The following is a 17,637-nucleotide window of genomic DNA, read 5'->3' as shown; positions in this document are numbered from 1 at the left end:
CTCGCTTCTAATCTGTTCCATATAATGTTATATGGACTATATAAATTGTATCATCCTTGGTTTCCTGAAAATAACTCCCTTTGGCCGTTAGACACTATTTTTTATGTATTATTGGACTCTAGTTGCTAATATTTTCCCCCAGATTAAAGTTTTTCATCAGTGCCAGATTTCCCCCAAATTTCTCATTTCTTGAGACTCTGTTTTTTTCTGTAAAATTTAGAGTTTTTTCTCTTAATTCTAATTATTCCCTACATATATTAATTTATTTCTTGGTTTGTCTAATTCTGATTTATAGTGTTTTGTATCATTTCTTAATATTTTAAACTCCTTCAGTAACACTGTTAAAACTTTGATCTGTTTTGTGTGCATGCATTCCTGGTATATTTTCACTATCTATACAGATATGATTTACTCCTCATTCACTTGTTTCTAATAATAACTTTGTCTGACCTCGATCATAATGCTGTCCTGTTGCTGGATTTTATAGGCAGTTATTTTTCCTAAACTTTTAGATGTGGTTTGGTAGTTTTTCTAACTTCACAGAGCTCCCTCTTCTGTTGCTTTTGTCAAAGTGCTCAAAAACATGACAGCTTGCTTTCTGAGTGGCCCATTCCCAGACTGGTCTGATCTTTCTCTTTCCTTGCCTCTCTTGTTTCTTTCCTGCTCAAATCTCCACCCCCCCCCACCCCCCATCGTGTTCAAATTTGATTCCACTTCTAGCAGTTTCTCCTCAGTGGAGGGCCCTTTCCCAAAGGGAAGCTGTGCCCAGTTGGTTTGAAAATTATTTGTATCTTAGAATATTCCAGTGCCTTTCAGAATCTACTGAGGGCCGCCCCCCTCATACTCACCAGCTGTTGATTTGAGCAAAATCCCTTCCAGTTTCAACTCTTGTTCTCAAATCAGCCCCAGGTGGCTTTCCAGTCAATACGTCTTGGTTATATTAGGACTCTTGATTCTTTTCCCCTGCTTTCTCCCACATAGACGGAGCTACCAGACAGGTCCTGTGACATTTGGTAGTTGGTCCTCATCTGCTTGCATTCTGTGGTTCATGTTAACCAGTCTTATGTCAAACGGGGTTTTGGTTTCTACTAGTAGCAAGGTATGTTTTTGCATGGGAACTAAGGGATATTCAAATTATACTACCACCTCTGCCATCTTTCTGGAATCCCGTCCGCCTAATTTTGGATTGTTTGCTACTTCTTTTCAACCCTCCATCCTCTTAATTCATTTGAATGAACACCACTGGTATCTTTCCCACTCCCCCAGTTTAGGAGGAAAGATAAACTGCTTCCTCTCCACTCCATTTGGAAGGCATTGCATCAGCACAGTTCAAGCACAGGTAGTTTTGTTTAGGAACACCTCAGACATGACCAATAGATACTCTCTCCTGGGGAGAGCTGATTACATACAGCCAACAAAGAATAAAGAATAAGAATGGAGGAATATTTGGGAGATACATTGAGCATACTGCAAAGATCAGGAGACAAGAAACTTATTGGTGAGGGGAAACCTGGAGCTCACAGTTGCTCCTAGTTTTTTTTTTTTCTTTTAAGATTTTATTTATTTATTTGACAGACAGAGATCACAAGTAGGCAGAGAGGCAGGCAGAGAGTGGGGGGGAAGCAGCCTCCCTGCCAAGCGGAGAGCCGGATACAGAGCTCAGTCCCAGGACCCTAGGATCATGACCTGAGCTGAAGGCAGAGTCTTCAACCCACTGAGCTACCCAGGTGCCCAGTTGCTCCTAGTTTATAAATACACATGTACCCAGATACTTCCGGCCTCTACTTCAGTTTGTTACAATAGATGTAATGTCCCTGTACATTAAACACATATAGAAATCACCATAACCCACAGAACTGAGGAGCTTTCTGTAAAATGATGGAGAATTTCTTTAGGCATTTGAATCCACTGCTATCAGTAAATGAGATATTTCACACAAATGAATTCATTCTCCACCACTAGTTCCCTAGTCTAAAACTTTCATAAATCCCCTATCTGTTCTGTCTCCATCCATAATGTACTCCTTCCATTACTTACTGCTTTAACTGTAAAGGGAGTATTTTTTTCCCCAGAATCTAATCAACTTATTCCACCTTGCCTAAAACCTTTCCATGGCTTCTGTTGCTCTTAGGATTAAAAACAACAACAACAATAATCCACAAAACTTCTTGGCTAAACCCTGTGCTATCTGGCTCGCACTAGCCCTCTGGCCTCATCTCAGACCATTGCCTGACCAGTCTCTGATTGGAAGGTCACATTGGCTTTTGGTCAAGTTCTTTGCCCTTACCATATATCTTAGCACCACAGGGCCTTTGCACATGCAGTTCCACCTGATCTTCCTTTTGATTTCAGCTCCACTGTCACTACCTCAGGGCATTCTTCTCTGACCTCTCCTACTACATATATCCCCATATAGCATAGGAATTCATGGTACTATGAACCTCTCCTCTGTTACATTGTCACCCTTGCATTTTACTTCTTTGTAATTCTCTGTGTAACTCTCCTAATTCATTATACAATCCATGAGAATGAGGATTATAATCTGTAGCAGCTCAGCTGAATTCTTTGCACTCAGTGGGGTTTTGGTAAATTCAGGTTGAAAGATAATGCAAGGTTTTCTGAAAACTTAAAAGTTACAACTTTAAATATCATAATTATTATAAATTTATTTTGTATTGAAACCTTTAGAAATATATCATATTCCTTTCTGTTTACATAAGCAGGATGTAAAAATCATAATTTGATTTTTACTGATTCTTGTCTTAAAATCAGTTTTATACTCCAGCAAAAAAAAAAAAAAAAACAAAAAACAGCCTTAGAAATATTGAGAAAGAACCGTGTGTTTCTGTCTGTATAAGCAGGATATAAAAATCATAACTCGATTTTTACTGATTCTTCTCTTAAAATGTTTTATAGTCTGGTTAAAAAAAAAAAACAGCCTTAGAAATATTGAGATAGAATCATGTGTTTCAACAGTAACATCCTCTGATTGCTTGACTTTTTCCTCCCATTTTCCTTCTAGACCTCTTTCTAGAGTTGTCTGCTTGAGAATAGAAAATCAATGTTTAGATTTGTTAGAACTATGTACAATGGTATGTAGTTGGAACTACATAGTTCCCTAGTTAGAACTATGTACTATGTAACTATGCTAAAACAGTTCCATAGTTAGAACTATGAAAAACAGTTAATCCTCTGATTGCTTGACTTTTCCTCCCATTTGCCTTCTAGATCTCTTTCTAGAGTTGTTGTATGCATGAGAATGGAAAATCATATGTTTAGCTTTGTTAGAACTAAATATGTTATTGGAACTACATAGTTCCCTAGTTAGAACAATTTACTATGATCTACTGCTAATTTAAATGACATAGGAAAACTGAAAGGGAGAACTGAAAGTGGGAAATTCCTCTGAAAGAGAGAGAACCTCTGTGTATATAAGGCCACACTCATGGAAGAAGGGCATTCTCACTGCAGACTCTTGAAGCGTTGCCTTCAGCACCTAGACGGTAGCAGGCGAGAGTCTTCCTCTTTTCATCATGACCAGCAGGTGTATCCTCCAAACTGCTCTCCTGGTATATTTTTCCACCACGGTTCTTGCCATGAACTATAACTTGCTTCGATTCCAACTAAGCAGCAGCAGTGTGGAGTGCCAGGAGCTCCTTCTGCAGTTGAATGGAACTTCTAAAGATTGCCTCAAGGACAGGATGAACTTCAAGATACCTGAGGAGATCCAGAAATCCCAGCAGTTCCAGAAGGAGGACATCGTATTGGTCACCCTTGAGATGTTCCAGAAGACCTCTGATATTTTCAGGAGAAATCTCTCAAGCACGGGATGGAATGAGAGCATTGTCGAGAACCTCCTTGCCACACTCCACTGGCAGAAGGAACATCTGGAGGAAATCCTGGAGGACATCATGCAGGAGGAAAACTTCACTTGGGACCACAGGACCCTTCTGCACCTGAAGAGATATTATCTAAGGATCGTGCGGTACCTGAAAGCCAAGGAGTACAGCGTCTGTGCCTGGACAATAGTGCAAGCAGAAATCCTCAAAAGCTTTTTCTTCCTTGATAAACTTACAGATTCTCTCCCTAACTGAAGATCTCTCAGCCTGTGCCTCTGGAAATGGACGATGTTGACAAGGATTTTGGGCATTCTTCAACTCGCAGAGGCTCTGTAAGTGACTGACAAGCAAGATACTGTTTTTGAAAGGACAAAGATTTTAACTTTTAAAATTAATTTATGCATTAAGTTATTTTTCTACTTGAACTTTCACCCTGGAAAATAAATTATTTTTTTATGAAACAGAAGTCAACAAAGCAGTATTAATTTCAAGTTGATTTCATTAGGCCTGTATTAAAAATTACAGAACACCTACTAGATGTTCTTTGTAAAATGTGCCTGCAAAATCATATAGGTTCTGGCCTCTGCCTTCAAGGAACTTAAAATCCAAAAAGCCATGTGGAATATGTGAGACAACAGATGATAAGGGGAGGCAAACCTTTCAGGAGAATAAATGGAACAGCCTCTTCGGAATTAAAATGGAAGAGGCAGGCTGGTGGCTCTGGAATTAGGACAGAGGGTTCTACTGCTTCTTTGCTCCTACTCTGTGCCCTCAGGCTCTCTGACCCTAAAGTTAGAATTTGACTGGCTATCAGGGCAACTAGGGGAATATTTGAGATCTTGGGTTTGCCCTAAATTCATTCCAATTCTTTGTAGGATGCTCTGCTTGCCCCCTTCCGCAACCCTGCGGGATTTTAAAATATTTATGTGCCCCCCGTAAGCTAAGGGTGAGAAGTCCCAGAACGCCTGTTGACAGTGTTAAGGAGCAGTCCTTCCCTCGTACTCTTCCTGGACAGCTAAAATGTATGCCTGTGTCCGTGGAATTGGGGGTTTCTGTCTGCTTCCTGGGTACAAACACCATAGGGAGAAAGAACTCTGCTTTAGATCTCTGCTCTCTGGCTGGGTTTTCTCCCCATTTTGTCAGAAAAGCAAGTTTTCTCCTGGCCCCTGCTGCCCTGTTCATACAGAATTCCATCATCTGCTTTTCCTGATGCTCTGCATCTCTGAACCGCACATCCCCTGAAGCCAAATCCGAAACAGGTGTGGCAGATAGAGTCATTTCCATCAAGTGGAAAACCAGGAAGCATGCGGGAAAGGGAAATTCGGATGAGATAGTGAGCTCACTAATTTTTCTCAGAGCTTACACTGAGAAAATACAATTTTCCTAGGAGCTTCTCCAGGCACCTGGCCAGCCCGTACCAATTGGCTGGGTTTCTGTCTTTGTACTGAACCCCCCGGGAATTTACATTATTATAGCTGCTCCTGCCATTAGCTGCCATCCAGACACTGCACCCCCGTATGTATGTAATTGGAAATAAGTCCTCCTCACAAGCACCCCTCAGGTGGGCACAATTACATTATTGCTGTTTTACAGTTCCAGAAACTAAGTCTCGGATTTAGGAACTGCCCCAAGGTCACCATAGCTAAATGCATGGAGGTTTAAAAAAGTACAAAGGGCCAAATCATGTAAGACTTTGTTCGTATCTAAGCATTTTCTGCCAGAGCAGTACAGAAGTCCAAGTTCCCTTTGAGGGCGTCAGCCTTGAGGAGAAGAAATCAGTATCAATCAGGGGTTTCTGAGAAGACACTGCAGTACAGGGCAGACAGTGAACTTGGGGCTCCCTCTTCTGACTCAAGGCCAGTAACACGCGGACTATGGGACCAAGAAGTGCTATATTCCCTCGTGGATCTGCTGCATTTGTCTCAAGACAGTTGAGGTCCTGGTGAAGCAAGAAATCTTCCCTCTCCCCAAAACTCCTCACCCTCCACTGCGCCACACCCCAGCTTTGCCAAAAGCCTTCCACAGATGTGCTTCCTTTTGCCAGGGATTCAAAGACAAGATGGGCATGGAGAAATGCAGACTAATGGGTCATGGTTAGAACTGCCGAGAAGTCTCTCTTGGCAATGGATCCCAGCTGCCCATCATCTTCCCTAGGCTGAGGATACTACAGCAGTCCCAGCAAGAGGCTCTTCTCTGCTCACCACTAAATTGGCCCAGATACCAAGGGGCTGGAAAGTTCTGCTCAGCATGTGTCCTGGGGGCCAGAATGCCAGAGGAAATACTTCTTCTGGAGAATTATAAATACCCATGCCACCGCTGAGTATGTCAACCCATCTACAATACCAAAAGTACGTCCGTCACCAGGAGAGCTTAAATGATAATTAGTATTTAATTCCAATAAGGATGAGGAAGTCTTGCTTGAAGGCACAATTGCGAGTAGGTGTCTGTCGAAACAGATAGCAACGTATCAGGTGTAAAGTTACTATTTCAGCGGGCACCGGAATACCTCAGAGGAGAGCACTCATTCAAGGAAATATTGATGAGCCTCTTGAGGTTGTGAGTATGCTAACCCAAGAGGTCATGCACCACCCATGCTGTGCTTTTGTGTGGGTCTGTGTCGGAGGAGGAAAAAAGAGAGAAGCCCATCAGCAGCTCTGTGATGGTCCCAGAACAAGATGGCAGTGAAGATTTTCCGGTGAGGGCAAAGAAAGGGCTTTTAAGGACGAGGATGTCTCACATGCAACTTAAAAATTAGGTCCCATGTTTTGATGAAAACGTCTCCCCCCATACCTCAGTGGAGATGGCCACCAGCACAAAGTTCCCATGTGTGTAGGACTCATAGAGGGCGTCCAGGTCTGAGTTTGAAATAACGTGGGGAAGTGGGATCAGGGGGCCAGACACCCACTCAGGAGCCAGATGAGTGGGGACACAAGGCAGAGCCAGGACATGAAGCCATTTTGCCCCCGCCTGCCTCCCACCTGAGGAATCCAAGGAATTCTGCAGACTCTGCGCCTCCACAGACAGGGGTTAGGAGGTGGGAAGTTTTTTCTCGAAAGCGCTGGCAAGCATTTGGGTTACATAGAAGTACATGAATCCTGCCCCACCCTATGGGCCTGTAGACACAGGGTCCCTACATATATTTGTATGGAACTTTTTGCAGTTAACAAAGCGGATATTTAGGCATTTTGGGTGTCAGGCACATTTAGGTACTCGGATACATCTGATAAAGGGACTTGTTCATAAAATAGTCTTTAAAAAATGAGAAGAGGGGTGCCTGGGTGGCTCAGTTAGCGAAGAGTCCAACTCTTGATTTTGGCTCAGGTCATGGTCCCTCTCCCTCTGCCCCTCTGCCCCTCCCCCGCCCCCTGCACTCTCCCTCCTCTCTCTCTCTCAAATAAGTAAATAAATCTACAAAAAAAAAAAAAAAAAGGAAAGAATAAGCCACAGATTGGGCAAAAATGTTTACACATCACGTATCTGATAAAGGAGTTATATCCAGTACGTATTTTTTAAATAAAAAACACTCTCAAAACTCACCAATAAGAGCCCACCCAATAAAAAACGGGTGGTATATGAGTGGATACTACCCCAAGAGATACATGAGTAGCAAATAGGTATATGGAACGACTGAAGCCTTCGTGAATTTGTGTGTGTGTGTGTGGCTTAGGCCAGATAATGAATGTGAAATGGTTTTTGGGTTACAAAGGAGCCCATTCCACTGGGAGGACCTACCCTAGCCACTGCCCTTTCTGAGAAAGTTCCACCAGCCATTGTGGTCGGCTTGTATATGTGATACACGTGAGGTCTGCCCAGCAGAGAAGGCAGGGCCATGATCAATACCCACTTCTGTCTTGATTAGTCCGGCTGTGAGACATACAGAGAGAACCAGCAGTTGGTAGTCATGTCAGAAGGTGACTTGCACCCAGGACCAGACCTTGCCAATTGCAGACCTTTTCTCAACATCTGTTATACTGATGGGAATAGAACCTCAAAAACTGTTTTATGAATTTATTCTTTCATTCTCAGTGTTAATTGTTGCTTCTCAAACATCAGTTTAATTGTCTAAAATCCTCTAGCGTAGTTGGTTTAAAATAATAAACTCCCGAGATTGGACTAGAACTGCCAGCATGGACATACACTCTCCTAATTTAGGTGGGATCAAGTTAGTCGCTTGACTTGTGAATTAACTTGGTGCGCACTCCAGAGACATGTTCACTATCAATTACCACCAAATCAGTGGTAATCTGGCTTCAGCTGACATTCCGTTTCAAAATTCCTGCTTTGCTTTATAATTCCATGGCATGTGTTCTTAGGAAACCTGAAGCACATTATTTAAATTTTATCTCCCGACAGTTATCCTAGAAATAAGAGAGAAATGGAGCCCACTTCGAAATGGGGTTCACTCTGCACCTCCCCCCACTCAAGCGCTCTCTAAATAAACAAACAAAAACAATCTTAGAAAAAAAAGAAATTGTAGTATTTCCATATAGTGGACTACTATTCAGCAATAAAAAGGAATGAATGCCCAATATACTTAACAACGTGGATGAATCTTGAATAATTATGCTGAATATAATAGGACAGACTTTATTTTTATTTATTTATTTTTTAAAAGACTTTATTAATTTGAGAGAGAGAGCGTGCAAGCACGAGCAGGGGCAGGGGCAGAGGGAGAGAGGCAGGGGAGGCAGACTCCCCACCAAGCACAGGGCTCGATCCCAGGGCCCTGAGATCTTGACCTGAGCCACAGTCAGATGCTTAATGGTACTGAGCCACCCAGGTGTCCCTAGTCTTTCATAATTTGAAAGGTTGCCCAGAAATGGATCAATAGCTTTGCATCTAAAACTCTGAGAAGAGCGCAAGGCACTCTATATGTTGCAAACCCCACCGCGTATATTGCAAGTTACAGAATACCAAGTCCACGGAAACGATTTCATCTCTCTCTCTCTCTTTTTTTTATTGTGGTAAAAAATACAAGACAGGGGCGCCTGGGTGGCTCAGTGGGTTAAGCCTCTGCCTTCGGCTCGGGTCATGGTCTTAGGGTCCTGGGATCGAGCCCTACATCGGGCTCTCTGCTCAGCAGAGAGCCTGCTTCCCTTCCTCTCTCTCTCTGCCTGCCTCTCTGCCTACTTGTGATCTCTGTCTGTCAAATAACTAAATAAAATCTTTAAAAAAATATATAAGACATAAAATTTACCATTTAAACCACTTTTAAGTGTACAGTTCTGTGGCATTAAGTACATTCACATATTTGTGCAACCTTCACCACTGTCCATGTGCAGAACTGTTGTTATCTTCCTCAGCTGGAACCTCTGTACTCATTGAACGCTGTGCCCTGTTTCCCCCTCTCAGCAGCCCCTGGCAATCACCATTCTACTTTCTGCCTCCAGGTGCTTCATATAAGTGGAATCATATAATAGGTGTCTTTTTGCGATTGGCTTGTTTCATTTTGCATGGTGTCTCCAAGTTCCATCCATGTTGTAATGTGCAAGAATTTCCTTCCTTGTTAAGGCTGAATAATATTCCCTTGTGTGTCTATATCACATTTCAGTTGCCTGTTCACCCACTGAATCCAGCCATGGACCCTTGAGTTGTTTCTATCTTTTGGCAACCATGAGCAATGATGCTGTAAATACCTCCCAGAGTCCAACTTTCAGTTCTTTTTTTTTTTTTTTTAAATAAGATTTTATTTATTTATTTGCCAGAGAGAGAGAGAGAGCACAAGCAGGCAGAGAGGCAGGCAGAGGCAGAGAGAGAAGCAGGCTCCCCACTGAGCAAGGAGCCCAAGGGGGGCCTCGATCCCAGGACCCTGGGATCATGACCTGAGCCGAAGGCAGAGGCTTAACCAACTGAGCCACCCAGGCGTCCCCAGCTTTCAGTTCTTTTAGGTATATTTCCGCAAGTGGAATTGTAGGATAATATGCTAATTCTTTTTTTTTTTTTTAAGATTTTATTTATTTATTTGACAGAGAGATCACAAGTAGGCAGAGAAGCAGACAGGGAGAGAGAGTAGGAAGCAGGCCCCTCACTAAGCAGAGAGCCCAATGCGGGGCTCGATCCCAGGACTCTGGGATCGTGACCTGAGCCGAAGGCAGAGGCTTTAATCCACTGAGCCACCCAGGTGCCGCCATATGCTAATTCTATACAGAAGTTTTTAAGGAATCACCAAAGCAATTATTTTTAAGTTCTGTCTTCACAGTGCAAATATTTGCAACAATAACAGAATCCAAACACAACAATAACAGCCACATTTCTTAAAGATATATGTTCTGCAAGGGACTCTGCTAAGTGTGTTATAAATACACACCATCTTATTTAATTCTCCTGAGACCCCTAGGAGGGAAGTATCAAGAAAATTAAGGCTCAATAAGGTTAAGTAACTTACCCAAGTCCACATTTGTTTAGAAAGAAAAGAAAGAAAGACAGACAGACAGACATATTTGGAATCAGAAACCATAATTTTTTTTTTTTTTAAGATTCTATTTCTTTATCTGACACAGAGAGAGAAAGTGCATGCACAAGCAGGGGAAGCTGCAGGCAGAGGGAGAGGGAGAAGCAGTCTCCCCACTGAGCAGGGAGCTGGATGCAGGGCTTGATCCCAGGACTCTGGGATCATGACCTGAGCCAAAGGCAGACGCTTAACTGACTGGGCCACCCAGAGACCATACTCTGAACTGTCATCTTCTCCAAATGTTATTTTTAATCCAAGTACACAGCACTGATACTGTGATTTAGAGAGGGAACAAGAAGCTCTCCAGTGGTCCCAGCTCCTGGCTTTGCTGCAAGTGCTCTGAGGACCTTCTGTACATCCAAGTGGCTGCTCCCTTCACTCCAGCAGTTTGTCTCCCTGCCACCCCCATGCAGAGAAGGACTCGCTCCCTCTCTCTAGAGAGATTCGTAGGAAATTCCCACTTGCTCTCTCGCCAGACTCTACAGAGAATATTTTCACTTAGGTTTTTAGGAGGCAATTGTCTGTGCCCTGAGTCATAGTTTTCCCTGGCAGGCTGCGTTTCCTGCTCTCCACCACCTCGGTCCTTCCCAGGCTGGCAACACAGCGCTGTATGCAGTTTCCTTTTCAAGTCTGGCACTGGCTTGCTTTCCTTATCTCATAGGAACACTTAAGAACCTGTGTTATTTAATGAAACACCCAACAAATTTCTCTTTCCTTTCACTTTTCAATTTCTTGGCGTGCTCTCTCTCTCTCTCTTTTTTCCCAGTGAAAACCTAGAGGTAGGGCAAATAGTTTTCAAAGCAGAAAGTGACTGACTAATCTAGAAATGTGTGAATGGGAAGTCTGTGAATTTGAAAGTCCATATATATTTTTTTTCCGTTTTTTTTTTTCTTTTTTCTTTTTAGTAGGCTCCATGCCCAGCATGGAGCCCAACACAGGGGTTCAACTCACCACCCTGAGATCAAGACCTGAGCTGAGATAGAATCAGATGCTTAACTGACTGAGCCACTCAGGTGCCCCAAAAGTCCAAATATTTTTTAAAAGGTTCTTATACCCAAGAGGAAAAGGCATGACATAGAATCATACAAACCTGAGAGCTAACGTGGGTTCTGCCACTTTCTAACTGTATGATCTTGAACAAGATATGTGAATTGGAGATAATCATACCTCGAACTCTTGAGGAGTAAATGGAATAATAGGATGTATGTCTTGATCCAGCATTGGACCTTGTCTATGAAAATGCCCAGTGTTGTAGCACCTGGGTGGCTCAGTTGGTTAAACGTCTGCCTTTGGCTCAGGTCATGATCCTGGGGTGCTGAGATGGAGCCCCGAGTAAGGCTTCCCACTCAGCAGGGAGTCTGCTTCTCCTTCTCCCTCTGCTCCTCCCCCTGGCTCGTGCTCTCCCACGTTCTTTCTCTCAAATGAATAAATAAAATATCTTTAAAAAATTAAAAAAAATGCCCAATGCTTTACTTAATTAAAAATGAATAAAAATTACAAAAATTCTCACACTGAATTAGGTGGGCTCCTGGAGTACACTTTCCAAAATCTTACATGAAAAACAAGTTCTTAATAAAGTGATAGTTGGTAGCCATATTGCTCTTATAATGGGATCTAATGTCATTTTTACAAGTCATATTTATGGATATTAGGACAGTATTCAGCATCTATGATTACCAAGTATAAATAAGACTTCTCTAAAATTCCAATTTCAGCATTTGTATAAGTGGCCTCTAGTAACTTATTTAAGAAGCAAAACCAATTGGGTACCTGGCTGGCTCAGTTGGTTGGGTGGTTGCCTTCGGCTCAGGTCATGATCCCAGGGTCCTGGGATTGAGTCCCACATCGGGAGGGGAACAGGGAGCCTGCTTCTCTCTCTGCCTCTGACTCTCTCTCTCTGTCTCTCCTGAATAAATAAATAAAATCTTTTAAAATATTTATATGAATACTCTAAAAAAAAAAAAAAGCAAAACCAGTTGTTTCACAGACCTTTGAAATGTCAAGAAAAAAAGATGAGGAAAACAGACTGTGGGGAAGGGTGAACAGGAAGAATAGTCTGCTGATCTGCTCTGGTCTGTCTGAACTGTGCTCAGCCCTGCACATACTACGTTGGACGTCCGTTGTCTGCCTGGCATGGAAGGCCGTCACCTACGGCTGTGGGAGTGGGCGTCCAGGTCCAGCCACACAACATGTGCTCGGCACACCTGTAGGTGGTGCTCTTCTCTGGTGATCCTGACACGACCCACACAGGAAGAAATGCTTAAAAATAAAGCCAACTCAAAGGACGAGCAGAAGGGAAAGACAGATGAAGACACGTACCTTAAAATATTCTTTGAGCCATGCCTGAAGGTTTATGTCCTAAAATGTTTAAGCTATCTGAGCTGTGAATAGAATTAGAGGGGACTGGAAAATAAGCTAGAAACCCACCCAACCACTCAGTAACCTCTCTTGCCTTTGGAGGCTACCCGTCTGTATATTCCTTCAGCCTAAGTTTTAGGAAGCCTGCTCCAGATAGAGCTGCCCATCCTCAGAAGCATGGAAAGGCCCCTGAAGACCTTGCTGGACTGGCCCTTTCTTTGCTCTTCCAGTGTAAGCTGATGTGTGATACATGAAGCCTCCTACAACCTCACCACTGAATGCTTTAAATTGAGGTTCAGCGAAATCTCTGTAGAAAGAGAGCCAGGCCTTCAGAGTCAAACTGTCTTCTTGTTTCTAGTGAAAAGTTCCCTCGTCTTGGAGGCACATAGCTTTGCTGGTCCTTTCATGCAATTCAACAAACATGTCCTACATGTGCAGTGCGTACCAGACCCTATGCTAAGCCCTGAGCTTACATGGACAAACGAGACCCCACATTATACTCAGGAAACTCATTTTCAGGGGGAAACAAACAGATAGGCAAATGGCTAAAAATGATAACACGATGAAAAATGTCACTCTAACAAAACAGACAGTGCCGTACAGAAGCCCAGATGAACGTACAGTCTGTCCTGCCTGACAGGATTTGAGCAGCCCTCACAGAGAAGGTATCTGCACTTGAATGTGAAGAGATAGCAGCATTTTACAATGAAAAGAATGGGAGAGAGGACATTTCCAAAAAAGAGTGGTCTGAACAAAAGAATTAGAGTCCTGAGGACACATAGCCTCTTTCAGGGGATGTCATGGAGTACAGTGCAAGGAGATGGCAGGGACTGGAGAAGAGAGTGGGAAGGAAAAGAGGCTGGAGTTTGAGTTGGGATGGATGCTGAGGGCCTGGAGAGCTGGGTCTTTGAGGAGAGGAGTGACCTGGGCAGATGACCCTGAGACAGGAGACTGATCAGAGCCGGGAAGGATGGATTAGAGCAGGAAGAGACCAGAGCTCCAGAGGCTCTGAGGGTCTGAGCATCAGGGGAATGGCGGGCTGAACCGACTGAGCACAGGCCAGTTTGTAGACACATGTCGTGCGGATTCGATTCTGTGGAAATCTCTCAGCCTTAAGGCACTCTTTTCTCTTCATAGTCACAGCTTACCTCCAATGTTGCCATTGCTACAGAGACACTCTTTGAAAGGACTGAAATGAACAATGTGCAGTCAGACTGAGAAGCAACCTTAGTCTCATTAATGAACCACCCCTCTAGCCTCAGAAGCTGTTCTCAGGTGCTCTCTTTTGACAGCATCACCGGCATCTTGAAATTAGGCTCATGAGGGGTCTTTAAAAGCAGGGACCATGCACCACTGGCCGGATACAAGAAATTACCTGAGGAAATTAACATCCTCTATGTGTGTGCAAGGTAGAAATCCATTTCTATACAGGACAGAATACTGCTCTGGCCTGCTTGCGTTTCAGCTGCTTTTCCTGGTCATACTTAGAAGGCTTTCCTGTTCGGTGATGGGTATGGCCAAGCTTTCAGCTGACAGGGTAGGGCGTGTGCCCTGCTCTCTGGCATATCCAGCAAGCCCATGACAGTTCTCTACTCAATGTCCCCTCTCTCACCCACAAATGGCAATCTCTTAATCCTGGTGACTCTCGGACTTGGGAGCAGGACGTGGTGGCCCATGAGGGCCACAAACTGGGAGGCTGAGAAAAACAGGAATTTGCTGCGCCACACTCCAAAGGCTAGGAATCTGACATCGAGGTGTCGGCAAGGTTGGTTCCTTCAGACAGCTGTGAGGCAGAGTCTATCCATCGTCTCTCTCCTAGCTTCTTGTGGTTTCCTGGAATCTTGGGCATTCCTTGGCTTCTGCTGCATCACCCTGATCTTTGCCTTCCTCCACACCTGGTGCTCTCCCTGTGTGCATGTCTGTGTCCAAATTTCCACTTGTTATAAGGACACCAGTCAGACTGGATTAGGGAGCTCATCTTAACTCATTACATCCACAGCAAGCCTTTTCCCAAATAAGGTCGCATTCTGAGGTACCAGGGGCTTAGGACTTCAACATATAAATTTGAGGGGGACACAACCCAATACATAACAGAGGGGAAGATGAAATATTCTGTTCTTTTTTCTCCTCGGTTCGACTTTGTGCGGGGTAAGAAAAAGTTGATCAGCTCTTCTGTCTTTTGCCCTAAAAGAGCATCGCCATTTTCTACCTCAGCTTCTTCAGCTGTGGCAGCCCTGGTGCTGGGGCACAGATTTCTTCTTTCCTTGAAATGTTCCTATGAAGTCAAAGTGAAAACCAGTCAGCTAAAATGCCATTGACATTTTCACAGGCTGTTGAAATCATCCTTTTCATTTTACTTGGTGTAGACTTCATAGTTTGGAGGACAAGAAGATATTTGGTGAATTATCTTTAGACCATGGTCTCTGTTGGGTGTGTGTGTATCCATGCTGGTGTTGAGGAAGGGGAACCAAGTGTAGGGAGGGAGAAAAACTTAACACTAGCTTCTTCACTTCCAGGCTGCAGCTTGAGCTCTCCTAAAATCCAACATAGCTGAATCCCAAGGATTAATTTTCTACTCTGTACCCCACCCCTGAAACAGTAAATGTGGTCTGCATGACAGATTCACTTCCTATTTATTTAGCTTTGTTCTTGTTTCTTAGGACCTAATAACATTGAATTTATTAAGCCAACAGTACCCAGATTTTCTGGGCCACATTATAATACTTTCTGTGATGATCAACCAAGTTTTCATTCTTAAACTGATTCATCTTAAACCCTTGATTTCCCCCAGGCTCTGTTGGCTTCGGGAGGTCTGTAAAACTATAAATGTCTAACCATAGAAGAGTAATTAAATAAATCATGCTACAGCCTCAAAAGGAAATACTATATAGCCATTAAAAACTATCATGCTAGACCAGCAAATAACCCTCAGTCAATAAGCAAACCGCTCATGTGGTTGTATTTATGTAGGCAAAATACCGATTCCCAGAGAGAAGTGTTTTCGTGTGATGCCTTTTTGAAAAATGAAAGAAGCACTTCAAATGTATTACTGAAATGTTTCCTTTTTAACATATAAGAGCATTTAAACATGATTTCCAGTTTATTTTATATATGCTGGATAGGAGCATTTCAGCTCACCAAAAAAAAAAAAAATATATATATATATATTACACATATATATATATATATATGTTAGCTGATAAGAAGAGGTTCAATATTGGGGAAAGATTTTTTTTTTAGTGAAATTAATTTTAAATCCATTTGAATACACACTGAGGGATATTAAATCAAGTTAAGAGTCTGAATGATCCTAGCGCACTAAATAACTTTCATCCCCTGGACATGCTAGGCAGACTTACATGTTCCGTAATGACTCACCTGGCTATAAATTCACAAGTGTCATGTGTTAACATATTTAGAATCATTAAATATATTAAGAGGTGAATTTAAATAAAGTGCAATAGCCAAAAAAAAAAAAGGATTATGCTACATCTGTATGCCTTAACTTAAAATTATTCCATAGCCAACACACTGTTAAGTGACAAAGATACATTTTAAAACAACATACAAACTATAATCCCATTTTTTAAAAGATTTTACTTATTTATTTGACAGACAGATCACAAGTAGGCAGAGAGGCAGACAGAGAGAGAAAGGGGGAAGCAGGCTCCCCGCTGAGCAGAGAGCCCGATGTGGGGCTTGATCCCAGGACCCTGAGATCATGACCTGAGCTGAAGGCAGAGGCTTAACCCACTGAGCCACCCAGGCACCCTATAATCCCATTTTTGTTAAAAAATATATATATACTACACATGCATACAGTAAAGCCTAGAATTATGTCAATCATAAGTTCTAAATGAAATACTGAAGTGAGCATCTCTAAGTGACAGATTTGTGGATGGGTTTTTATTCTTTGTACTTTTCCTGAATGTTTAGCACATTCAGGAGTAGGTAATGGCTTTTCTTGATCATTTAATAATAAAATAATAATAATTTTGAAAACTGAAATACATTGTATTCAGTCTTATCTCAACCCTGATGAGTCATTTACCTTAGCCGTACCTTGACATTCCATGGGCTACACTGTGTCCCTGAGAAGATGTGACTGGGAACATGAAAATAAGCTCCACTGGATACAGTGATAAGCCCCAGTTTAGTTTCTGAGAATCACATAATGATATTATTTTTACCTTGATGTAATTTTAAAACATAATTACCCAGTCATAAACTCTTCTCATTAAAAGAAAATTCACTAGTCTGGGATTTAGGAGACTTGACTACTTTTCTCTCTTCAGCTACTAGCTAGCGGAAAGATCTCTCTTCAGGACTTCGTAGGGCCCCGTGGAGATTTCAGAAGCTTGAGCCAACATGAATTTAGTTCTGTCTCTCAAAGATCTTTAGTTTTATCTGGTATCCATCTCTTTTAAGATTATAATCAAACAGAAAGAACTTTTCCTGGCAGTTTTACTAGACCTGAAGCAGAAAGTCTGGATTGGATTCTATCTATTTTTGAATCTATATTTGAAGTCTTATATTTTATAAGGTAATACCTATTAATTGTGTGACCAACAAATTCCTTCACCTTTCAGGGGTTCAGCTTCATTGGTTTAAAAATGAGCAAATGATCTATCTCTTTAAGATGTAAGACATGAGATATTACATCTAAATCTCCAGCACAATTCCTGGTACATAGGAAATGCTAGACAAAGGTTAGCTCTTGTCGTCATTTGCTTTATTGGTTACAGACCTCTACTCAAATACAAATTAAATCCAAGAAAAAACTGAAGTTTCTCTTAGCATACATTTTGATCAGTGTACATCTCCATGTCCATTTTGTTAAGCACAAATGGGCTTTCATGTTAATGATACTCAGGAATGAAGGAGTTGAGGAGAAAAAAGAGAAATGATTCTACATCAAAATTTCCGGGGGACTGTCAAAAGAATTCTTAATTTGTAAGAACTTGAGAATCATCTTTTCTTATCGTTAAT

The 17,637-nt window shown here is 42.3% G+C and overlaps 2 protein-coding genes across 2 annotated transcripts in view; both read left to right on the top strand.

Annotated features, from left to right (window-relative positions):
• Positions 1-17,637, top strand: part of HACD4 (3-hydroxyacyl-CoA dehydratase 4) — a 96,460-nt gene that overhangs the window by 15,201 nt on the left and 63,622 nt on the right. The window lies entirely within an intron of this gene.
• On the top strand, positions 3,534-4,094 carry IFNB1 (interferon beta 1). The gene has a single exon (XM_047700695.1). The coding sequence runs from the start codon at positions 3,534-3,536 to the stop codon at positions 4,092-4,094; it is 561 nt and encodes a 186-aa protein (XP_047556651.1).

Source organism: Lutra lutra, chromosome 13, assembly GCF_902655055.1.
Source record: "Lutra lutra chromosome 13, mLutLut1.2, whole genome shotgun sequence".
NCBI lineage: Eukaryota > Metazoa > Chordata > Mammalia > Carnivora > Mustelidae > Lutra > Lutra lutra.
This window is presented reverse-complemented; position numbering and strand designations above follow the sequence as displayed.